Source organism: Pipistrellus hanaki (genome assembly GCF_964339955.1).
Source record: "Pipistrellus hanaki genome assembly, chromosome: 14".
Classification (NCBI taxonomy): Eukaryota; Metazoa; Chordata; class Mammalia; order Chiroptera; family Vespertilionidae; genus Pipistrellus; species Pipistrellus hanaki.
The window spans coordinates 9,474,071-9,499,211 of NC_140516.1; the positions used below are offsets into that span (position 1 = coordinate 9,474,071).

Sequence of the window (25,141 nt, forward strand, 5' to 3'; positions counted from 1 at the left end):
GCTATCTCCCACCCCACCCAGCTTCCTGTCTGCCTGTTTTTTTTTTTGTTTGTTTGTTTGTTTTTAAAAAAAAATATATTTTATTGATTTTTTACAGAGAGGAAGGGAGAAGGATAGAGAGCTAGAAACATCGATCTACCAGCTGCCTCCTGCACACCCTGCCGGGGATGTGCCCGCAACCAATGTACATGCCCCTGACTGGAATCGAACCTGGGACCCTTGAGTCCACAGGCTGATGGTCTATCCACTGAGCCAAACCGGTTTTCAGCTGCCTGCTGCTTTTTAAGATCATCTCTTTCCTTTGGGTCCAGGTCAGGTTCTGCTTTTTCCGGGAAACCATTCCATGTTTCTTTATTCTTTTTCAGAACAGTTGCTACGGGGGGGTGCCTATTTGAATTTTTTACTGAAGGAAGGTGACATGTTGCTAAAATTACCTAACATTTTAAAAAATGTACTGCCTGGATCGATTTTATATTTCTTATATAAATACTTATGCTCCAGGATAACATATAGGGGGAAAGTCTGTGCTTAAATTAATGAGGGCAAAGGAGTAAATGTTGAAAATACTTCAGTGGTGTGATGCCCTGTCAGCTGGGGAGCTTCCCACCGAAGAAGAGCAAGGTCTGCACGGAGACGGTGTTGAAGAGGTGGGTGCACACTACGCCTGTGCATCCGACATCGGGTCCCAGAGCGTCCTCTTGGCTGCGGGTCTCCGGCAGGCGTGGCCGCCTAGGGGTCGGACGGACCCACCAGCGCTCGGCCCCAGGCAGTGCCAGGGCCCGGTGCTCTCAGAGACCTGGTGAGCTGCTCAGCGTGGTGTGCACACCCTGCCCATTGGAAGCAGGGTCTCCTGCTGGTATTATACACCCAGAGGTTCCTTGGGGTAAACCTGACCGAACGTGGGATTTGTTTTCGGAGCCACGTTTCTGCAGAGGCCAGGTGGCGAGGATGCAGAGGTGAAGGTTGCCGCGCGGAGTGGAGTGCGATCACCTGCAGCCTTTGGCACGTTGGACTGGACTCGGTCCTGCTGCGGCCGGGGTGGCGTCGGGACAGCTCCTGCGTAAGGGAGGACAGGACAGTGCGTGCGTAAGGCAGGCTTTCGTTTGCGTGTGTGATGACACGTTAGGGCTCTGAAGTTCTAGTGGGTTCAACTCAAAGTAAGTACATCTTTGCCAAGATCTTCCAGTTCTTGCCAAAGGGGCCAGCTTGAAGCTGTGGTTTTAACTCTTGGTTGAAGTGCTAATTCTTTTATCTGACTGGTAAAAATGTATGACAAAATGGACATGTTTGGGCTAGGTCAGCGTTGGCAGGGGCTTGCATTTTATCTTTTTCCAAAAGCATGCCAACGACTAAGCATCTTCCCTGTCGCATCTTAGCGGCTGCAAGCAGAGAAGTTACAAGGAGCCATCAGGGGATGTGTGGTTCGATAATTTATGGTCACCTTATTGGAGGATGTCGTTCAAGTGCTGAAAACAAGGTTTGTGTACATGGAGCGACATAAGCACAGGAAGAAAACAACATACTGCATTTGCCTTGTTATGCTTCCCAGTATGTTGTGTGTATGTGTATTTTTACAAATTGAAAGCAAGACCCTCAACCAGCAAAAAATGACGACACACTTTATCGCGATACTCGCTTTATTGTGGGGGTGGTGGGCAGCCTGGAGCCCATCCTGCAGTATCTCCGAGAAATGCTCATGTACGATCATCTCCTTTTGTTCAGGAACAAATGTATCTGTGTACAGAAGGTACTTACAAGTACTAGGTGATATTTGTCAGACTCTTATTGTGGGTAGCACTACGCTCATTTCTCTCATACCTACATGATGCCATGTAGTTCTCACAACACTGTTTAATTAGTGAGGAACCAGCAGCCTGGGAGGGTTAGGACGCCTGCCCTCCTCCCCCCTGAGGCACCATGTGGATGTGCTTCTTGTTAGCACTGAGCCGCCGAAGGACTGAGGTGGCGTGGGGGTATTTAGTGGGGGTGCCATAGGAGACGGGTACTGAACTACCATGTTTCCCCGAAAATAAGACATCCCCTGAAAATAAGACCTAGCGCAACTTTGGGAGAAAAAATTAATATAAGACACTGTCTTATTTTCGGGGAAACAGGGTAGATCTCTCCCAGGTCCTTCCCGCACTGCGAATGTGTGTCCAGGCTGTGGGAGCCTTCTGAAAGTGGTACCCCCCTTGCCCCCCACACAGGGCTCCCCACCCCATGATGCTATTCATCTTGGATTCAGAGGGCAGTTGGGCTGCTTTGTTTGCGGACGTCTTGTTAGCTCTTGGAAAGATGGTGGGTACGTCATCCTTAAACTTCACCTTGCCCTTATACCACATTTGCTAGTAGAACAGAGTGGTGGCAGTTCTGACTGCTGGGGTAAGTTCATATTAAACATTAGCTCACATGGCCTCAAGGCCTGGAACCAATGTACCCAGGAGGAATGTACAAAGGGACAGCGATGTTGAAACAGTAAGCGCAAACAGGAGAACTCCAGGCACTGTCGTCTAAAGTCCCTATTTGACTCGTCCTTCTTCCATCCCCTCTCTCGCTTGCTCCTCTCTGAACGGTCAGCAGCTTGTGCTGAGCATTCCAGTCACTTGTTCAATGCCTCTGACTCAATCCATCTATCCGTCTCTCACTTCATCTCTGAAGAGGTCACGTCAACGTGGTTTAAATTGCCTGGAGGGAGAATGCTGCTGCCGCCGAGCAATTGGCAAAAGTCAAGATTTGGAGCCCCATTTTAAGTCTCATAAATCTCAAGGATTTTAAGTCTCATAAGCACAGAGGGGATTTGGTCTCCAGAGTTGTTAGTTGGGATGATTATATCCTACCTTTTGCTTCCCACAGTCCAACCTTAGATGCATCAGGTTTTGGTCGATTATTTTGTATTGCTTTCTAGTGGTTTCTTCACCCATTGCCGGTTTCCTGTGACCTCGGTTCCCTATTTTTCCTGGGGCCTGAGGGTGCAGCGAGAACTGAGAGTGGCAGAGAACGAAGGGAGAAATGCCATGATTTAGTGCATGAAGTGGTTAAAGATACTATTCTGTCTTATTGCTTTTTTGGTCAAAGCAAAAAATAATGCAGCGTTAGGTGAGCAGGATGCTTATCAGGTGTGTGGGGCTGCCTATGTAGATGTCTAACTTAACACCTGGAAGCTTTGGGACAGGGGACTCAGACCAGTTCCCTGTAATAAACCTGTCTCTTCAGAGTCCTCCCCCCAAAGCCCAGGCACGTTTTAAACATCTTGCTTCTCCCTGTGATTGCCAGCGCCCTGGAGTCGTTGACAGTTTGGGTGATTTCTATTAGCAGAAAAACGTGGGCTCAAAATGAGCCTGTTGTGTAACACCCCCGTGGCCTCTGAGTCCAGGTGCATGCTCTCGCTCTGAGAAGGCGGGAGAAGGGGACGAGCCCATCCAGACAGGCTGTGGGGGAGGAGGGGAGCACCCAGAAGCCAAGGCCACCCTGTGTTGCAATCGCAGCCTAAACCAGATCTCTGGAAAACGGGTTTCTTGCTGCCTGTGTGTGTCCCTGAGGAACCACGGCCCCCACCCTCCAAAGTGGGATGTTGACCTTGGAGCAGCGTGGAGTCCGGCTGCAGAGCATCCCTTCCACAGGGTCTCCGCAGCCTTCTCTCCCACCGCTGACCAGATGCCCAGGGCCGGGAAGTCAGAGCTCAAGATGGAAGTCCCTCCAGGTGAGGTGACCCCTCCCAGGAAATGGGCTCCTCCAGTTCTCTCACATGATGTGCAGGCACTTTCCCTTTTCCATATATAGGAGGCACTCAGGAGCCAGCCCTGGCCAGTCGAGGGAGCCACACTGCCACCTTCAGTCCCTCCCTTCTCCCGCATCCTTGCCTTGCTCTCGAATGCTCACCAGCAGTTAGGCAGAAGTGACCCTGTGCTTCTGCCAACCACAGGCCTGTTGGGTGTAAAGAAAACAGAAGAACTCAAAGTCACAGCATTAGAAGAACGGTTGGTTGCCTTCAGGAAGCTGTGAGAAGATGAACGGGCCGGTGGATGGCATGTATGACACCTCTCTCAATGAAGAAGGGGCCTTCATGTTCACCTCAGAATCCGTAGGAGAGGGGCACCCTGGTGAGTAGGCTGTACCGGCCCGGTGTGACCTGTGCCGAGGGAGTCACTTTGGCTAGAGATCTTAAAGCAGTTGTGTTAGTGAGTCTCGGGGGTCTCTGGAGGAACACTGTGAAGTGACTTTCCCCTCTATTTGTAGTTTTATAAAACAGATCATCACATGCCAGTGAAGCATCGCAAGTGAATGAAGCTGAGGGTTCCTGCTGCCACCACCACGGGCATCAGCCCTCAGCGTGGTGGGGCTGCAGCAGAGACCACGCAGCTGGTTGTCTGAAGATAGTCATGGACAGAAAATTATCATCAGATACAAACATTTTATATATATATACACACACACACACACACACACACACACACACTGAGTGGCCAGATTGTTATGATCTCTGAACACATAATAATCTGGCCAATCAGTGTGTGTGTGTGTGTGTGTGTGTGTGTGTATTAGAATTCATGCATGGGTGGGGTCTGGCCAGCCTGGCCAGGGGGAGGGGACACAGGTGGTTGGCCGGCCTGCCTGTTGGTCGAGCTCCTGGTCGAGGGGACAATTTGCATATTAGCCTTTTATTATATAGGCTATATACTGAGTGGCCAGATTATTATGCATTCAGAGATCATAATAATCTGGCCACTCAGACTGTGTGTGTGTGTGTGTGTGTATGTATTAGTAAATCTTTAATTTATTATCAATGAGCAGCTTAAGTCAACAGAAAATGTTCCCTCAAATAAGATCAAGGGTCACTAAGTTTTTCGTGTAAAGCACATGTAGTTTAGGAATAAGTGGCAGTACATCCTCTATTGGGATGGAGCTCTAGGTTCTGGAAGTGTCCAGTGTGTTATAAAAGAAAGTGCAGATGACTTTTTGAAGAGTAAGAAAATTCAAGCATTCTTTTGGACCTAAGAAGTAGGTCGGCTGCGAGTTGGGGAACTGAGAGAGACTTTCATGGTGACAGTGGAGACCAGGATCAGAACCTCAGCGTTTAGAAGAGTGGTTCTCAGACTCTGGGAGTAAAATGCAGAGTGGTGGGCCTCACCCCCAAACTCTCTGATTTAGTAGGTCTTGGGAAGGATCAAGAATATGCATTTTTGGGAGCAGTTGAAAACTGACAATTAATGTCAGTTTTAGCTAAAAGAAACTCTTAAAAAGAATTTTCTTTTTTAAAATATATTTTTTATTGATTTCAGAGAGGGAGGGAGAGGAAGAGAGAAATAGAAAGGTCAATGATGAGAGAGAATCAATGGTTGCAGACATCGAACGGTGACTTCCTGGTTCATAGGTTGTTGCTCAACCACTGAGCCATGCAAACTGAGCAGAATATGCATTTTTAATAAGTTCCCAGGAGATACTGCTGCCTTTAGTGTGGGAATCTTACTGTGAGGACCATTGCTCCAGGGGCTAGACTCACTGATTTATGTATTTAAGCTCTTCTCCAAAATCCATTGGGCCAGTTGAAGTTTTTGGTAACTCATCACCAAGTCTACTCCCCCCGCCCCTTCTCTTTTTTGTTCTTCCTCAGAAAGATTGAACTTCTGTACCTTGTAACACAGCTTTAAATATCTCAATACACTCAAATATCTCCATATGCTTTAGCCAGTGGCTATCAACTTGGGGCAATTTTGTCCCCTTCCCCTCAAGGACACTTTAAAATGTCTGAAAACATTTGGGATTGTCACAACCAAGGGGGTTTGTAATGGCCATTCAATGGATAGAGGCCCGGCATGTTCCTATGCATCCTGTGTACACAAGTCCATCTCCCACAACAAAAAAATTTCCATCACTAAATGTCCATAGTGGCGCTGTTGAGAAACCTTGTGAATTCAATGTGAAGAATCTTTTTTATTAAGCATAATTTTACAAAGTTTCTAGGTTTACTGTACTCATAATCTCAGCTTCATTGCTATGTGTGGCAAATTCTGGACAGCTCCCTGGTTTTGAAAGCCATATATACGGTAGGCTAGGATTTGCTCCACCTGGAGGAGGTGGGTGCTTTGGTATGCAGTGGCCAATGGTCCCATGGTACTCACAACAAGGTGCTCAGTGGACAGAGAAGGAAAATTCTAGCCAATCAGTTAGTTGTGTTGTCTACTGCATGGCAGACCTTCAGTTTGCCTGATTTTCCTTTCACTTGCCACTAAAAATTAACTGTCCACATAAGTCAATCAGTGTCCACTAAGGTCTGGTGACTTTCTGCTTGTTATTCCAGTGCTAAATTCCTCTCCACCAGAAAGATAAAATTAATGCTTCTTTTTCAATTTCCAACAAAACCAACTATTAGCTATCTTAAGGCTACTAAGTGATGATAAAAATTTCCAAAGCCTAAAGAAAAAGTTCTGAAGAACCTTCTTGTCAAGCTATCTTTGTTTAAAATATATCTTTATTGATTTCAGGGAGGAAGGCAGAGGGAGAGAGAGAGAGATTGAAACATCAATGATGAGAGAGAGTCATTGATCACTTGCCTCCTGCATGCCCCTAACTGTGGATTGAGCCTGCAACCCAGGCATGTGCCCAGACCAGGAATTGAGCTGACCTCCTGGTTCATAGATCAATTTCAACCATTGAGCCACACTGGCCAACTGTCAAGCTATCTTGATACCCTTGCTCAACTCCAGCTTTAAAATCTCTAATATCCCATTACCCCATTTCTCTGTATGCATTGGGAACATGTGACCCATGTCCTTTAAGTAAGCAGAGTCATCGAGACCGGCTCCCAAGAGTCCTGATGGGTCAGCCTAAAGTGGATGTTTGAGCAGCAGGGGGCCTTCCTTGGGAGGGTGTGCAGAGGCTATGACTCAGACAAATTTAAATTTACAACCAGATTTGCCACTGGCAGGAGAATAGGAAAACTCAAATGTACTGTTATTTTTCTTTATACAAATTTTAAAATTACAGTTGACATTCAATATTACATTAGTTTTGAGTATACAGAATACTGGTTAGGCATTTATATAACTTACTAAGTAATCACCCGATAAATCTATACCCATCTGACTATTTATAGTTGCTACAATATTATTGACTATATTCCCTATGCTGTACTTTACATCCTCATCTGTAACTACCAATTTGTACTTCTTAACACCTACCCCTTTTTCACCCAGCACCCTACCCTCCTCTCATCTGGCAGCCATCAGTTTGTTCTCTGTATCTATGAGTTCATTTCTGTGTGTTGTTTTTTTTTTGAGATCCACATATTAGGAAAATGATATGTTATTTGCTTTCTCTGTCTGACTTATATTACTTAGCATAATACCCTCAAGGTTTAAAATAGCACTTTCTGCAAGGAAAAATTGGGGAATTTACCTTTAATGACAAATTGACATTTTTAATTACAGAACACATAATGTGCTTTTAAGAGTAGAACTGCTTAATTCTGGATCCAAGTTCTTAATTTAAAAATTTTAAAAAAGAGAGAGAAATGCAAGGAAACTTTTGGAGGTGATAGAAATGTTAATTAGCTAGATATGGTAATAGTAACATGCATGCATGTATATGTCCAAACTCATCAAATTGTTTATACACAACATTTGTATAGACCAATTGTTTCTCAGTAAAACTGGAAAAATCTTATTAATTTATTAAGAGTAGACTCTATGGATATTTTGGACATTAATGAGATTAATATGTGTAAATAGATGTCACTTTTATTTTGGAATTTGTGAACATTGACAGTTCACAGGACTCCAAAGCAAGAGTAGATTTCTCCATGGTGCCATCCAAGGTCCATGAGCCCAGCCATGCAGGGTCTTTAAGGCAAACACAGAGTGAGGTCAAATGCCGGCTCGTGCTGAACTCTTGTCAGTCCCCCTTGACTGAGGAGGTCGGCCCAGCTGTTAGAACATCTGCCCTTTGGGAGGCCGAGTGGCCTGGGAAGGGTCTGAGAGCTGCCGGAGGGGATGCTCCGCAAACCAGCACTGGTCTTCCGAGGTTCTCTCAGAGAGCCCATGCTGGGGTGGCTGGGCTGGCGTGTTCTACACCACACGCTGCATTCTGTGGAACCTGCATCGGGCTGTCCCTTCTGACGTCACACCTTGGCACCTGATCGCACCAATGTTAGTAGCCGTTTTAACTTCCATGTCTAGGATATTCCTGGATGCTAGAATGAAAGGGAATATGTTGAGGAATGAGGGACTTTTAGTTAGAAGTGTGTTTGTGTTTGTGTGTGTATGTGTGTGTGTGTGTGTGTGTGTGTGTGTGTATGTGTGTAAATTGCTGTAGACTCAGAACTAGTTTTGGAATATATTTCTTTTTTTAAGGGAATTTTATAATTTTATACATCATACAAAATGAGACAAAATTAGGCAGAAATAACTTTTTACATTAAAAAAAGTGTCCATTTAGGCAGATTTGAAATATAAACTGACAAAATAGCTAATTCTTTCAGCATTTCATTTGTTGTACCTAATATTTTCGTGATTCCTTCACGTGTTCATTCTTTTCCAGATAAAATCTGTGACCAGATCAGCGACGCGGTGCTGGATGCCCACCTCCGGCAGGACCCCAATGCCAAGGTGGCTTGCGGTAAGAAGCGCCTGGGCCCCTCGCCGGAGCCCTCAGGGCAGCCCAAGTCCTTTGCCTGAGGTGAAGCCCTCACCACTGCAGTCAGGAGGGCCCCGAGATGGTTAGGGCGAGTCCTCTCACTTCGCTGAGGGACATTGCGTGCAGCTGCATGAGAGCGTTGGCCATGGTCACAGGTTAGGGGTGCCCACCATGGAGACCACAGCCTGCTGTCCTGCTGGTACCCTGGCCTGTCTGTAGCACAGACAAGCTTTCCCTCTCCAGTGCCACCCTGGCCCCTGGATTGAGGACTACGTGCCTCTTTGAGAGTAGACTTCACCCTGACATCTTTGTGAACAGTTAGTTACCCAATCCTTTGTTCAGGATCTCACTCCCTGGAGCTCACAGTGGAGGTTAGGAGTAGGGGCGGAAGGGTGTCACACAGGCTGACCGCATGCGTCATGGTCTCCCTTTAACCCACCCAGCAGTCTTAGCCTCACCTAACAGTCGAGGAGTTAGATAGAGAGGCTAAGCTGTTCAAGATCATATATGTACGGTAGTAAGTGTGATACGAAAACTGTACAAAAACTCAGGTGTAACCAATTCTTTCTCGGGGCATTGAAGATGGCCAGCAATTGTGCTGGCACTCACTCCTGTCTGGTAAGGTAGGCTGTGAGTCCCTTTATCAGCACGGGGAGAGGTCTAGCCATTGGGCATCCCTATGCTGGCGCTGGCCACTCCCTTTTCTCCTTCCCTTCCAGAGACGGTGTGCAAGACAGGCATGGTGCTGCTGTGCGGGGAGATCACCTCCGTGGCCATGGTGGACTACCAGCGGGTGGTGCGAGACACCATCAAGCACATTGGCTACGACGACTCTGCCAAGGGTAAGGCTGGGCCCAGTCTCTGTGGGAGGCCCCCCCAAGCTGTCACATCGGAGGCATCTGGATGGGCACAGGCCACCCCGGGAAAGTCCTCGGGGCGCCTGTCAGGGACCAGGGGCCAAAGCCTGGCAGCAGCAGGCAGCCCAGTGTCGGCCCACCGAACCGCCTAGTCCATCCATCGTAACTCTGGTCTTGCTTAGTATCCTGCCCTCTGGGAGCTTTGCAAGAGAAAGAACTGGGCTGGCACTGGCAGTGGTCTGTCATCTTACTTAATTACACATTGCAGACGGATCATGAGAATTCTCGTGTTTTCTGTTCTAAAGGCTTCTAGCCAATCATGAGAATTCTTTAAAAAGGTATTAGCTTGTAAGACCATGTAGTAAATAACTTCAAAATGCAATAGGTATTTAATTTTAAAGTGTGCCTTTAACAAGTGCTTTTTGTACTTGTTCATTAGAAACTTACCTGGCCACTGGGTAAAGCCAGCAATAAAACACCTGGTCCCAATGCGCTGTTTGAGGACCCTGCTGTGCGTCTCTGAGATGAGGAAATCCGGGCTTCCAGATGTAAATGGTTTCTGTGAGGTGACACAGTGCGTGGCTGCCCCTTTGGGCCTCCCGTCCTTCTGCTGAACTGTGCCACTGCCCCTTCTGGACAAGAAGAGGACTTTACCCAGAACTGGTCCTGAGAGTGGGCAAAGGAGGCAGGCAGGAAGGAGCCGAAACCCAGGGAGGGGCACAGGCCCTGGCAGGAGTGGAGGAGGAGCAGCGAACGGAGGCCAGGAAAGGCCTCCTATAGGGGCATCAAAGGGCAGGCAGGGTGAGGGCCAGATGCTGAGGGCTCACTTACTGGCTGTTTAGGGTGGCTTGTGGCATCTTGGTGGGTCAGGGCAGGCTGGGGGACCCGTGGCACCTTTCTAAGTGAGAGAGCCACTCCGCTTTCCCAGGTCACGTGACACCCTGGGTTGGTGTTCAGGGTTAAGAAGAGTCATTATAGACAGTGATTTAGGCCAAAAGCGAGGTGTTTATTGCAAAATAGCGAGTTGTTGGCAGCTCTCTAAAGGTTGTTCATTGGTTGGTGCCTTTAGACACAGTCTCTGGGCCCAGGAAGCGGCACAGGACAGAGGTGTCCCTGGGGTCGGGGCACTGCCTGGCATCAGATGATGCAGCATGAGGTGCCCGGCAGGGAGTCGGTGGCATAACTCACCAGGAAGAGTGGCCGGAGGGCCCAGGGATACTGACTGAGAGCCGCCTGACTCAGGTGTGTGGGGTGGGGGTCGGAGGAGGGGCATTCCACAGACACCTGGGAGGTAAGGACAGGGCCTCTTTAAGGCTACCCCGAGTTCACGTTGGCGAAAGGGGTCCCGCTGAGGAGGCCCGTTTTACTTCCTGTGGTGGCAGGGCCTTGCCTGAAGCGTGTGCACACACAGTAGACCGGGTCTGCATTGTTGGCTTGTCTGTTTGCTTTAGCTGGCCCACTCTGGCCGCGTGGATAGGAGAAGAGACTGGGAAAGGGTGACAGCCAGCTTGTCACTAATACCTGGCCCTTTGGTGGGGCCGTTTGCCTTAGCTCCTCAGTCACAGGGACTCGGGGCTGAGGCCTGCACGTAGGAGACCCAGCAGGGAGAAGAATGTGCTGTCTGTGCACGGTGCTCCCTCCTGTGGCTCCAGGGCTGGGCTGTTGCGAGCCCAGACTCTCTGCCCAGGCCCCAGACGGTGGCACCTGCTTCCCCCTCTGCGCCCGCCGAGCTGCAGGGCAGGCAGCCAGGGCTCCGCTCCGCAGGTGTGGCCTTTCCCTGGGACCACATCTCAGGATGAGAGGCCCTGGAGCTGGGAGCCTCTGAACAGTCAGGCACACGTTATTGTTCAGTGTGCTCAATACACATGCTCCTCGAATCATGATGGGGTAACATCCTGATAAGCCCGCCCTAAGCTGAAGACATCGCAAATCACAATGCATTTAGAGCAGCTAACCTGTGAATGTCTCATGTGCCTCGCCGGCCTCACACGGCTCAGAACACCTACAGTAGCCACATCGGGCACATGGTCCAACAGCGACTGGAGAGTATGGGTTGTGGACCCTCCCGATGGCATGACCGCCTGGGCCGAGGCTCGCCGCTCGGCATCTGAGATACCAGGTGCTGAATATCCACAGCCCAGGGAAAAAGCAAAGTTTGCAATTCCTACTAAGTGCGTATCACTTCGGCAACGTCGTGAAGTTGAGGACCGTACTTGGATTAGGCCCGTGTCCGGCTTCGGGTGGCAGGGTGGCCGGGCCCGGGTTCCCTCAGTGCCGTCATCCAGCCTGAGTCCTGGGAGGTGCCTCTGGGGGTGGCCCCAGGCAGGCGTGAGCCTTCCCCCGCGCTTTAGGGGAGCAGCTGGGGCTGCTGCTTCCTGTACAGCAGTTCCCGGTAGGGCGTTTGTTTCTAACCAAGCTGTGACTTAGTACAGTCAGTGCGCAGGGCAGCACTTCATCTGGCTTAAAGAGTCTTATATGATGGTGAGGACACTGGGCCTTCCCTATTCTGGCATTGGCTCTGGGCCCGGGCAGGTCCCAGCTAACCAGAGACCATCCCCGGCACAAGAGCCCGCCAGGACCTGAATGTCCCGGACGCTCGCAGCCACCACGTCTGACGTGTCCCCTCGGGCCTGCTTCCCTTCCGCCCAGGCTTTGACTTCAAGACCTGCAATGTGCTGGTGGCGCTGGAGCAGCAGTCCCCGGACATTGCCCAGTGCGTCCACCTGGACAGGAACGAAGAGGACGTCGGTGCCGGAGACCAGGTGGGCGCTCTGACCGGGTGCGGGGGCAGGACGCGGGCTCTGTGGCCGCTCTGGCCCCCCTCTGCCCGGTGTTGAGGAGCTAGCTGGGGAAGTTCCTGAATAACGGGTTCATCACATTGTGGGGTGACCCTTCTCCTAGAGCAGTGTTTCCCAAACTTTTGACATATGTGTACCCCTTCTATAATTTTCGTAACGCTGAGTACCCCTCGTACTCATGAGAATGTGGAATTAGGCGCAGCTGAGCACGGTGCAGTGCATATCCCCACCAAACTCCGGTGCAACGCGTACCCCCACCAAACTCTTCCCGTACCCCTGGGGGTACGCGTACCGCACTTTGGGAAACACTGTCCTAGAGGATCCCAGGGAGCTGCACACCCCTACTGCAGGGCAGGGGTGTGAGGGCGCCGCGGGCTGTGGAAGGCTGGGGTTGCCGATGCCGATTTGGCTGTCTCCCTCCCCTCTTAGGATGTCGGGTGGCAGGGTCCGTGTCATCCCCTCCTCAGGGCCCAGCGTGAATGCTGCTTGCTTCAGGCATCCGAGTGAGGTTGGAGGGCGGCGGAGGGTAGACTTGAAGGCAGTTGCCCTGTCTGAAGCGGGTTGGCTCGGTGGGCTCTCCCCGCTGCAGGGCTTGATGTTTGGCTACGCCACCGACGAGACGGAGGAGTGCATGCCCCTCACCATCATCCTTGCTCACAAGCTCAACGCCCGGATGGCAGAGCTGAGGCGCTCGGGGGTGCTCCCCTGGCTCAGGCCCGACTCCAAGACTCAGGTGGGTCTCCCCTTCGCCTCCTGGTTCCAGACACACAGTTCAAGCCCCCACTGCTCTCATTCCCATTAAGGCCAAAATGTGCAGTCTGGACTCAAGGAATTGTGGATTTTGAAAAGAGCCATTTATCTGAAAAACCTTCAGCTCCAGATGTTTTCTCCGCCCATTTTATTATGAAACATTTCAAAAGTACCAGAAAATGAAGAAAAGATTTTTAAGAAAAAAAAATTTTTTTTTCTTCTTCTTAGCATATGTTGACTCTGGTCATAGAATTCCCCAGTTCCTGCCACAAACTTCTGAGCAGATTTCAAACTTGCTGTTACTACCCTGCCACCAAGACAGGTCTCCACATCTTTAGCAAAATCTGGATGCCGCCTGAGCAAGGGATCATCTGTATCTGTCTGGCCTTTCCCTTTCTTTCTCATAAAAACACCTTTTCTTTGCTGTTCCTGCCTCTGGCTTCTTGGGCCCTGACCACTGGGCTCCCTGCAGAGTGGAGATCCCCACGGAGGTCTGGGTCCGAGGCCCAGGGTGATGGCAGCGCTCACACACCTGGAGGCCCCCTGTCCTCCTCCTCCTGTCCACCTCCTGGGGGCTCGCGGCAGAGGGGAGGTCATGGGCAGGGGCAGAGGAGACGGGCTTTAGCCGTTCCTCGGATGCGAGCCTTCTCCTGTGGCCTCAAGGGCAGATCTAGTCCTAGAGCCAGCAGGGCCCCCCACCTGGGAGCCCCCAACTCCAGCCCCTCCCACAGGGCCCTGAGTGTGCACAGCCCAGCAGTTAAGCGTTGCTTCAGTCTCCTGATGTTGGTGTGCATTGCCCCATCTTACAAGGCGTCATGTGGGCAGGGTTCTTTCTCCCCTTCTCCTGACCTCACCCTGCTGCTCTTTGGACCAGGAAGGACACAGAGTGGGAGTGGGACACAAGCCCAGTGTTGCATGGACATCGAGAGCCTGGGGCTGGCAGAGACTGGCTGCAGGCACAGCCCCAGGAGGGCACTGCTTGCTGCCCTATGGTCCTGTCGAGGCCCTGGGGTGGGAGCAGTGCTGTGCCTGCAGACAGTGTCTCTACCGGGGCTCCTGGCATAGCCTCACTCCCGCAGGCCCCCACGCTCCAGAGCCCCTCGGGCACTGCTCTTGTGGGTTCACACTGACGGGGTGGCAATGGGGCCTGTGGCTCCAGCACAGCCCTGAGGGTCTTGAGTGACGGTTTTCTGCTGGGCAGAGCCCCCGCCAGGCCACACAGCTTCAGGTCAGAGCCCAGCTCTGCTGCCTGTGTGACCTTGACCAAGGCATTTATGTTCTGGACCTCAGCTTTCTTGTCTTTAAGATGGGGCTAGTAACAGCCCCCTAGAGCTTTTGGCATGGTTTCTGACATACAGTGCATGCTCGGTCCATGCCCGGCTCTTTAACCAGCTTCGTCTGCCGTGCTCACCACTCCTCCCTCTCACCCGCAAGCCTGGCCGCCCCGGCTGCTCTCCGTCTCGCAGCCCGCCCGGTGGGGACATGGGCTCTTCTGCTCACTGAGGTGTCAGGAGAGGGTGGGAGAAGCATCTCGCCAATGCTGCTGCGGGAATGGCACGAGCTGTGGACCAGGCAGAGTGGGTTTGGCTCTTGGGCTTTTCTGTGGCTAGCATGTGGCTTCGGACAAGTTGCTTCACTTCCCATAGCTGTGTTCTCATTTGTGAAATGGAGCCCACAGGCCTGCCCTGCTGGAATGGCTCACAGAGTCATTGGTCATGCTCAGAATGGGCACAGACTGGCCCCCACTGGTGGCAGATGCTGGATCTGTCCCTGTGGCCTGATCTGCGAAGGTGCTGAGGGGAGGTGCTGTCCCTTGGGGGCTCTCTGCTTCCCTCTCCTTTGCCAGAATACCCAGAGCTGGCAGCTCCCTCTGCCTCAGCCAAAAGTCACTGGCCCTGCCTGCCTCCAGAGCTCCTCCCCTAAGAGGCTAGGACAGCTGGTTCGTGGCCCGCAGACTCCTGTGTCCTTGGCCCTGGGACATAGAGGGCCAAGGGAGGCCAGGGGACATTTGTTGGCACCCAGAATCCTCTGAGATAGCAGTAAAGGAGTCCAGTGGGTCATAGAGAGGAAACTGTGTAAACCCTGAGTCTCCAAGGGGCACTAACTGTGGCCACAGGTGGGACTAGCTTATTCCTGATGCCCAGCCATTGCCTAGCACTAGGCCACTATTCAGATACCAGAATGTGTCAGATGAACTTTCCTGAAGGCCCTGTGAAAACAGCAGGCCCCTGGCTCCTGGCAGCCCTGGCTGCCTCTGTGCCCAGCAGCAATGTGTCCTGAGCTCAGGGCAGGGCCTCACGAGTCTCCTCCTGCCCTTCCGACCGACAGGTGACCGTGCAGTACGTGCAGAACAACGGCGCGGTCATCCCCGTGCGCGTCCACACCATCGTCATCTCGGTGCAGCACAACGAGGACATCACGCTGGAGGACATGCGCAAGGCCCTGCAGGAGCAGGTGATCCGGGCCGTGGTGCCCGCCAAGTACCTGGACGAAGACACCATCTACCACCTGCAGCCCAGCGGGCGCTTTGTCATCGGCGGTCCCCAGGTGCGCCCCGGTCTCCGGAGGAGGCCCTGGTTTGTCTGTGACTGGGGCGCTACCTCCCTGAGCACAGGCTGTAGGGGGCTGTGTGGCTCAGCCAGGTCTGGCCTTGGAGGACTGTGAAGTCAGCTACCTCTCTGCGAGGCTTGCTGTGTACCTGTCAGTACCTGAGCGATCGGGGACGTGTCCCCAGGACTCCTCCACCTGTGCGGCCTGGCCCTCCCGCTCAGACAGCCCATTCTTCTTTGTTGTTGTTAATCCTCACCTGAGGATATTTTCCCACTGATTTTCAGAGAGAGAGAGAGAGAGAGAGAGAGAGAGAGAGAGAGAGAGAGAGAGAGGGAGAGGGAGAGAGAGAGAGAGAGGAAGGAGGGGGAGAAACAGAGAGAGAAATGTCTATGTGAGACACATTGACGGTTGCCTCATTGCCTCCTCCATGTACCCTGCCCAGGGCTGGGGATCGAGCCTTGCAACCAAGGTGCGTACCCCTGACCGAATCGAACCTGAGACCCTCCAGTCTGAGGGTCGATGCTCTACCCACTGAGCAAAACTGGCTAAGGCCAGACAGCCCATTTCTTGATGCCATGCCATGGCTGCTGCCTCACCTGCTAATGTGCTAACTCGCATCACAAATGCCTGACCTTTACCAGGTGGCGCTCACGGGTCTTTGCCACAGGCTCCCTTCAATTCCTGTGGGCACCACGGAGGGAGTTTACTATGCGGACCCCTGCTGCCCCCTCTCTCCTGCCCCGCGGGAGCAGGCAGCGGGGATTGGCATAGCCTCTGTGCGAGGCTGCCGGCCGCTGTCGGGGCCGCAGCTGTGGCTGTGCTGCCACCGAGCAGGAGCCCCTAACGGGCCCTGTGACCAGGCGAAGGGCAGGAGCACGGCCGGAAGGAAGGCCACGCCGCTTGTGTTTTCTTGCAGGACCTCTCCGAGGCTAGAAATATGAGTGTGAGCGTGACCTCTAACCGGGGGAACAGCAGGCACTTTTCTCAGATCATTTAACACAGAGCCCTGGCGTCCTTTCTGCCTGGTGTGGCACAGAGCAGACCCTGAGGAAACTGGCGCCATGGTGTTTGCGGGGTGGCACCAGCGAGGCGCTGGCTCAGAGCATGTGGAGTACAGGGCAGTGGCCTCCTGCAGTTGGATTTCTCCACCAGGATTGGCTCCTAAAGCAGAGGCAGTGGGGGCTGCCTGCAATCCCAGATGGCTCATGGTTTGCACGTTCTTATGAGGCTCTGAGGGCTTTCTGACTTCCAGCTGGTCAGTGACTGGTCTGAGCTTGAGCCTGGGTATCTGTTCGATGCCATGCTAAGGAGTCTTTGAAACATGTCCCTGTCCACTGCAGGGCACCCTTTCCCAGTGGTGGTTCTGGCCATCACAGCATCACTTCCCAGGCCCTGGGGCTCGGCCCTCATCTCCCTGTCTCCCCCTCTCCCTCCGCAGGGGGACGCAGGCGTCACCGGCCGGAAGATCATCGTGGACACGTACGGCGGCTGGGGGGCGCACGGTGGCGGGGCCTTCTCCGGGAAGGACTACACCAAGGTGGACCGCTCCGCGGCTTACGCTGCCCGCTGGGTGGCCAAGTCCCTGGTGAAGGCAGGGCTGTGCCGGAGAGTGCTCGTGCAGGTGGGTCCTCACGCCCGCGGCCCCAGCTCTGGCCACAGAATGTGGCTCTGGGGGTGGGGTGGGGCACTGTGGCCGGGAGCCTGGAAGCCCAGGGAGAGGGCAGAGCCTCGGGGGGAGGGCCGTGTACAGAGGCTGGCAGGGCTTCTGCACAGACAGTGGTGCGGGGAGGGTGTGGGGCGATCGGAGTGTGGGGCGTGGTTCCAGCTGCCCTTCCTGAGCACATGGGGTTTCTGTGGGGTCAGGGCCCTCCCCCAGGCTTTGGTGCCTGACCCTCATCTCCCCCCAAAGGTTTCCTACGCCATCGGTGTGGCCGCGCCGCTGTCCATTTCCATCTTTACCTATGGAACCTCGCAGAAGACGGAGAGAGAGCTGCTGGACATTGTGAATAAGAACTTCGACCTCCGGCCTGGCGTCATCGTCCGGTAAGTCTGCCGCCCTGCGCTCCCGGGCAGGACAGCTCAGCTCAGCTCAGCTCAGCGGGCGGGGAGGCAGGAAGGACGTGCAGCCCCAGCAGCAGGGGGCCTTCGAGCCCTGGGCCCGCACATGCACACCCAGGCGTCTGGTGCTCAGGTTGAGGGGCCCTGGGGGCTCGGCGGAGGCCTCAGGAAAGTAAGAGGCTGAATGGCTAAGGATTCAGCAGCAAGTCCAGTCTTGTCTGTTCTCACTTCTAATGCCACCCCTGCTTTCTAGCGCGTGCTGGTCTGGGCCAGGTCAGTGGCGTGCAGAGGAGAAAGGCACTGTGGGGCTAGATGCACTCCTGGCCCCTGATGGGGGTTCCCTGAGCCTGCTTCCCAGGGGCCAGTGACAGTGAGGGCCACCCCACAGACATGGTGTAGTGTAGACAGGACATTTAGGGGACTGGCCTGAGTGGTGACACTCCACACAGAGACTGGCTAGGCTGCTGTTCCTGCACCTGAAGTTCGGAGACTGTTGCCTTGCCATTGAAATGACCCTTCCTTCTGCGGGCCTCGCAGGGATCTGGATTTGAAGAAGGCCATCTACCAGAAGACCGCGTGCTACGGCCACTTTGGAAGAAGCGAGTTCCCGTGGGAGGTTCCCAAGAAGCTGGTGTTTTAGAGCCGGGAGCTGGCCTGGCCCCCGAGGCATCTGGGTGGCCGAGTTCCTCTGTTCCAGGACCCCAGCTCCCCGGTCTCCCAGACCGAAGCCACCGCGTGCGGCCAGGAGGGTGCCTTCCCCCACGCTCCCTTCTGGCCCTTGGACTGAGCCCTGTCCATCATCGTCACCACGAATGGCAGGAAGCAAGCAGCTTCCCGGTGCTGAGGGTCCACTCTCCTCGTGAGGACAGTCACGGGGCTCCCCTACCTCTCCCTCAGACCAAGGCGATGCTCATTTAGTAGAAAAACCATCCCTCCAGGAGTTAATCCCCACCCTTCTCCCTCCCACCAAGCCCAGGCCCTGACCGGCTCCCACTCCCCATGAGCCAAGGTCAGCCCATCTCCCTGAGGCAGGCACAGGAGCAGGGCTGACATGGTCTGAGCTAACCACTGGTGCCATCTCTTCCTCAGTCCACTGGCTGGGAAACACCTTTGTCACCCCGTTTATAAGGGGGAGATGACACACAGACCATCCAGGTAGCTCTCACACTGTCGGTCCCACAGCCAGCGTCAGGGCCTCGGCACAGCCCAGAAGCTCTGGCTCAGGAGCCTGGATCCCACCCCCAAGCTCATTCCAGAGCCAGGTCTGAGCCACGGGGACCCAGAGTGCAGCAAGGCTGGGCCTCTGGCCTACCGACTCAAGGTTGCTGGGAATCAAGGGATCAGCCACTGGCTCCTGGGGAGCCCTGGGCAACCTGCAAAGTCAGGGCAGAAGCAAAGTGGTTCCATTTGCCACATTGGCACCTGGAGACGGTTCAGAGTGAGCTGGCTGGGCTGGAGTCTGGAGTTAGGAGGCAACCGTATAACCCAGCCCCTGCTGCTCAGGCCCAGGCTCAGGCTGGGCTGTGTGGGCCTCGGGTCAGTGACTCGAGTCCAGTACAGTCCCACGTCCCACATGTCTAATGTTCAGTGTGACCTCGGGGGCAGGGTTTGAATCCCAGGGGTAGACAAGTTGGCCAAGATGTTATGGGAGATTTCGTGTTGCCAGGTGGCTTCTGGGGTGGCAGGTCCACTCCCGAAGAACCCAAGGCATTCCTTAGAAGCTATCTGCTCACCTGCCTCTCCATCCATGGCGGGTACCACCCACCCACCTGTCCTCAGCCTGGGCCTCTGGTACCCCTCTCCCCCACCTGTCCTCAGCCTGGGCCTCTACCTTCATCCCAGCTGCCAGACCACAGGCTCAGGGAGAGCCTCCATTGGTCCGTGGGCACTGGGATCCAGGCTCCTTCCCGGGCACACGGAGCCGGCTCTGGCGGGGCAGCAGCCGGATGCCGCACCTGGCGCGGACAGCCTGCTCCTGGGCTCTGGGCCTGGCCCAAGGCCCCAGGGCTGCTCTCTCCACAGGAAAAGGATGCCCCAGGGCAGAAGCAGAGCCCCAGTTACCACCAACCCCAGAGCAGGTGCTGCTCAGGAGAGGCAGGAGAGGGAGGTGCAGTCTGCAGGAAGTGGAAAAGCAATATCTTCCTTTTCTCTGTTGTTCATACAGAGCCTGTAGGCTCCTGCTGGGCCGTGAATAAAGACCAGTAGAGCAACTCTACGCTTAGTTGTTTTGTCTGCAAAGCCTCTGAAACCTCCCCTCGAGTGGCGTCACCTGGTTCCCCCATGGCTCAGCAAAGTGGGGTCCCCTCCTCATCCCCCCTGGCAGTCCCCCAAACCGGGGCCTACAGTTCTTGGGCACGTGGCACCCGTCCAGTTGGGATTGTCATTTCCTCATCCACCAGCTACTGCACTGTCACTGCACTGCCATCGCCATTTCGTACCACAGGCCACCCAGGCACACGGCCGCAGAAACCCATATGCCATGGGGAGAACCTGAGGCCCAAGGAGGGTTGGGAATGTGCCCCAGGGCACCTGGCTGCCAAGCGGCTCCTCCGTCTCAGAGCGTGCACTTGACCGCCAGGCATTGGTGCCATAGGCTCGGTCCGTTTCATCCTTCTGCCCGTCTGCATTATGTACACAGCCTGGCGCTAGGGGTGGGGTGAGGGCTGTATTTGTCCGATGGCTGGATGCTCAGAGTGGATGTAGGGCTTGGCCTGCAGAGAGATGAGCGAGCCTGTCAATGGTGCTCACTTCCCTGCCACACACTCTGTGAGGAGGATGGGCAGGCAGTAGAGACTGTCACCGCAGCAGCCTCCGGGTGTGGTTCTGAGGTCGGCACGGAGCAGTGAGGAGGTAGGACCTGTTTCTTACCAGCGCACAGTGGGAGGAGGCAGCTCTGGAGAAGCACCACAGCCCAGGCTGAGGCAAAGCCTGGTGAGGAGGCTTTGGTGAGGCCCTGACCTGAGACAGGCTGGCCCAGGGTACCAGGAAAGGCAGGGGTACAGAAATGTGACAGAGATGAGGAGAAAACCACCGCCAGGAGGGTCCCTGCTGTGCCCTGAGAAGCCACTGTGTGAGCCACTCAGGGAAATGTTTTTCCTAGGAAATAACATGTTTCTCAAGCACATCTATGAACAGAAACACTCAGAACACATCGAAATTCTTGCCTGTGGGGAACATGGTAAATGAATGGGGGGCTTAGTAGGCATAAAGGCCAAATAATTGGTGGGACCTGCTGACCAACCTCTCGGTCCCTTCCCACTTTTCTCCCCCCTCACCCAGCCATCAGGCTCCGGTTGCCCAATGGTGAATGGGGAACTGGGGGTGGGTGGCAGTGGGGGTGAGGCTGGCTGCTGGCAGTGGGGGAAGATGGCCCTGATCTTAGGCCAGGCCTAGGGACCGTACCTGCTCATGAATTTCATGTGCCTCTAGAATCTACTATAAACAACTAGAAGATACATTTTAAAAATATCATCTATGCCAAAACTGGTTTGACTCAGTCGGCCTGTGGACTGAAGGGTTCCAGGTTCAATTCTAGTCAAGGGCATGTACCTTGGTTGCTGGTACATCCCCAGTAGGGGGTGTGCAGGAAGCAGCTGATAGATGTTTCTCTCTCATCGATGTTTCTAACTCTCTATTCCTCTCCTTTCCTCTCTGTAAAAAATCAATAAAATATATTTTTAAAAAATGTATCATCTATTATGTCAAAGGCTGTGATTCTGTAGGGAAGTTAGTGCTTGTTTGTTTATACCTGCTGGCCCACAGGACTAGAAATTCTTGAGCTCTGGCCTTATCTGCTTTGTTGGCCATTTCATACCTGTCCTGGCACAGTAGGTGCTCAATGTAGGACAGTGGTCATATCAGCGAATGAATTATAAGTGTGTGTGTGTCTCTCCTGGCCCCCGAGCTGCCCTCACAAAGAAGTCCTGCAGGAGATGAGGGTCCCACTCACCCTCTGGTGGGTTTTGTGCCAGGCTCAGGAGCCCAGAGATGTAAATTACAGTCATTCAAAGAGATGTCTTTTAAAGCTCTGACTATTGAGGATTTAGACACATTTTAATGGTTCATCACTGCAAGTGAACATGGGATGGCAATGCGATGACAAATCCCATCTCCTACAGAGGTGCCAGAGGAAGGTGACATCGGGTGGGGGAGGGACTCAGGAGGCATGTGCCAAGGATGGGGAGGTGGGAGCTTGGCGTGAGGGGTATTTTGGAGTTGGTAGTGGATGGAGGAGTAGGGGAAGAGAGGAGACTCTGGGTGAAAGGATTGCAGGCTCAGCAGTGGTTGGGTTGAAAGGATTGGGGTGGGAACTTCAGAAGAAATCTTCACCTGTGCAAAACCAGTGGAGTGGGTGTGACCCAGGCACAGTGTAGGAAGCAGGAGGACACAATAGCCAAGACATGAAAACAACCTAAGGGTTTGCCAGTGGATGAATGGACAAAGAAGATGTTGTATTGGGATATCATTCAGCTGTGAGAAGAAGGAAAATCCTGCTATTTGTGACACCTTGAATGAGCCTTTAGGGTATTATACTACATAAAATATCAGACAAAGCAAGAATACTGTATGACTTCACTTCTTGTGGAATCTACAAAAGCTGAACAACTGAGTGGTGGTGACCAGGGCTGGGGGTGGGAGAAATGAGATGTTGGTGCTGGGAAATTTCCCAGGGTGCACTGGCCCTGACCTCCAAAGGAGGGCGGGGCTGAGAGGTCAAAGAGGCTGACAACTTCAGAATTAAACAGTTACTAAGGGACGTAGGACAGAAGCAGAGTCTTGGGCAGTAGCTAGCCGGTGGATCTCCACTCCTGGGAGGAAAAGGGGCTTGTCACAGAGCTTTCCTCCCAGAGAGTCTGGGGCAGCTGTGGTAGATGTAGAGGGTCTACCAGCTGCTGCCTGGTACCTGGCAGGGGCTCAGGAAGGGACAGGGTTCCCATTAGGCTTCTCTGGGTACAGAGCTCTGAACCAGCTTCTGAGGACAAATAGAAACGATAAGCCAGAAGGGCCCTGGGCTCAGGGCAGAGACTGTATCTATCAGACTCGTCATGGGTGAGGATACAGCGGGGGAGGATACAGAGGGGGAGGCAGAGGTGAAGCTGGGTTCCCTATCTTATCACAGCACCTGACACCAAGGAGCCCTCAGGGGTGATGTGTGACATTGGCTGGTGCAATATGTGGCTGCAGTTTTTCATCTGGACACCAGAGGGCAGAGCTGACTCACACGTTCCCTGTGGGAGAGAGGAGGGGCTCCCTCCTGAGTGGTCTGGGTGTTCAGTGGGGATCAGCCCCAGGGCTCAGGGACCTCCCTCCCTCACCAAGGATACAAGAGGCCATTCAGAGTCCCTGAGAGGTCAGGACTCCTTCCCCCACATTCCATTTTCCCAGAACAGGCCAGTCCAGTTACAATTGCTCGCCAGTCTGACTAGATTTCTCAGGGCTGTGGTGACCCGTGCCCCTCTTGTCCTAGGAGTGCTCCCTCCTTCTCTGCTAGAAAAGGACTTTCTCAGGGGGAAAGGATCATTCACATGAAGGCTATCCCATCAGTGCTTGTAACCACCGTCCCCCAGCTAGGAGCTGTTCTCATGCCCATTTTACAGATGTAAAAACTGAGGCCCATTGCAGAGTCATCGTTACCAATGAGGAGCAGAGCCCCAGTTGAGCAGAGTGGACCTCGGCATGTGTGTGAATTCTCTGTGCACTCCCTCCCTGGCCCGCCTTGCTGTAATAATGGCTGGTGCCCTTAACGGGAGAGGGGAGGGTGGCTGGGCAGCTCTGAGGTGAGGAGGAGAGGCTGGCATCAGGCTCCAGGGGTCACACCCCAGGGCGCATGTCCTGTTCTAGGGCCTTCGCACACTCTTTTCTGCCGTCGAAGCTGTATGCTCTCTCCAAACAGCTGCCTCCCCCTCGTCATGTAGGTCTGGGCTGAACTGTCTCCTATTCTGGGGGTGCACCTTCCCAGCCAGCCTTCCTGAAATCGGTCCCTTCCTTGCACATTCTGCTGCTCCCCTGACGAGGCCTGCCTGGTGCCCCGCCTGGCTGTTCAGTACCGCCACCTCCGGCCACCCGGGCAAGGGGAGCACTTGAGATACCTCTCCCCAAACTGAGACGTGCTGCTAAGGCGAACATACCTATTTTGAAGATCCAGTAAGAAAAAAAGTGAATGAGAAATATTGTAACAAATAGTGCTTTATATTAATTACATACTACTAATAAAATAATATTTTAGAAAATCATTAAAATAAATGTCACCGTTTTTAAACTTTTATTTTCAGGTGGATACCAGGAACCTTTAAATCAGACGCATGGCTTGTATTTGATCCCTGCTGGTGCTGCCCTGGACTCACTGCTGCCTGTGGAGGGCCGGTGGTCCGGGACGCTGGGAGGGAGCAGGGCGAGTGCTGAGACGGCCTTTTCTGCCCCAGTCTTGAGCCACTTTAAGCAGATAGCTCCAGAGACCTTCCTCTCCTCTTGGATGGTCAGGTCTTTTCGAAAATGAAACCCAGGCCATAGCCAATATTGGGCCCCAAATCTCAGTGTAGGGAGGTATGGCTCCAACACCCCAGAGCATGGGCCTTTATGCAGAGAGGCTGTGGTCCCTCTGAAATGCTTTCGTGACGTCTGTGAGGAATGGGTCCGGTATTACTGCTTAGCCTGAGGTTAATTTCCTACGGGATTCGCAGAAGGCACTGCACAGAGAGAGAGCAGAACCCGTCCCGCCATGGACCAGGGGGAGCAGGCCTCTCTAGGGACTTCTGGGGAGACTCATGGCTGACTACAGCGTCACGTTATTGTGGAACATGATGGTCTAGCTCCCCGCCGGCCCTCTGTTTAGGCTGCTTCCCCGACTTGGAAGGCCCGTTTTCCACCGCTCGTACCAGCTCCTGTCTTTCCCGCCAAGGAGCCATCACAGCAGCTGCTCTCCCCCCCTGGATGGGCCTCTGCTTCCTCTGAGTCCTCGGTCCTCACCGCCATGGCCGCCCACACTCCCACCTCATCTCCCCGTGCACACCTGCGGACCGGCCTCTGGGCCATCATGGTCCTCCTCGCTCCGAGTCCAAGCTGGAGCACAGAGCATGCGGTGGGAAGGGACTGAGCGCACCCTGCTTCCTGCATCCAGTGGATGGCTTCCTCCTGCCCCGCCCCTCCCCCTTCGGTACTCGCATGCCCTGTGTGTAGGTCCTTCTCTCTTCTTCCATCTGCTATGAAGCCTTCCGTGAGGGGATGAGGCGGGGTGACGTGGAAGGGTCAGGTAACAAGGCCCTTGCGAACACAGTAAGATTTTGTTTTTTCCATGATGAAAACAGAAAACTCTAAGAATATTTGAATTCAGACCCCATCTTGTTTTTTGTTTTTTTGTGTTTTTTTTTTAAGAGAATGATCACATTATTTGATGCACCAAAAATGGGCTTGAGGACAGCAGGACTGGGCGTGAGGGACTGCCCAGACAGCTATATTAGCCTACAGTCCAAGTAAGCAATGAACACAGATTCTCCAACA

The 25,141-nt window shown here is 53.4% G+C and overlaps 1 protein-coding gene across 2 annotated transcripts; it reads left to right on the plus strand.

The window, feature by feature from the left end:
* Nucleotides 1-1,093: 1,093 nt before the first annotated feature.
* Nucleotides 1,094-19,859, plus strand: MAT1A (methionine adenosyltransferase 1A). 2 transcript variants are annotated; one of them, XM_084904664.1, is made up of 10 exons: nucleotides 1,094-1,157; nucleotides 3,923-4,100; nucleotides 8,536-8,613; nucleotides 9,351-9,473; nucleotides 12,138-12,250; nucleotides 12,876-13,019; nucleotides 15,365-15,583; nucleotides 17,025-17,207; nucleotides 17,496-17,629; nucleotides 18,182-19,859. In XM_084904664.1, the coding sequence occupies exons 2-10, from the start codon at nucleotides 4,007-4,009 to the stop codon at nucleotides 18,282-18,284; spliced, it is 1,191 nt and encodes a 396-aa protein (XP_084760790.1). In that variant the 5' UTR covers nucleotides 1,094-1,157; nucleotides 3,923-4,006; the 3' UTR covers nucleotides 18,285-19,859. The 2 variants fall into 2 exon arrangements, with proteins under 2 accessions (XP_084760790.1, XP_084760789.1); XM_084904663.1 differs by lacking the exon at nucleotides 1,094-1,157 and adding an exon at nucleotides 3,489-3,700.
* The last annotated feature ends 5,282 nt before the right edge of the window (nucleotides 19,860-25,141 follow it).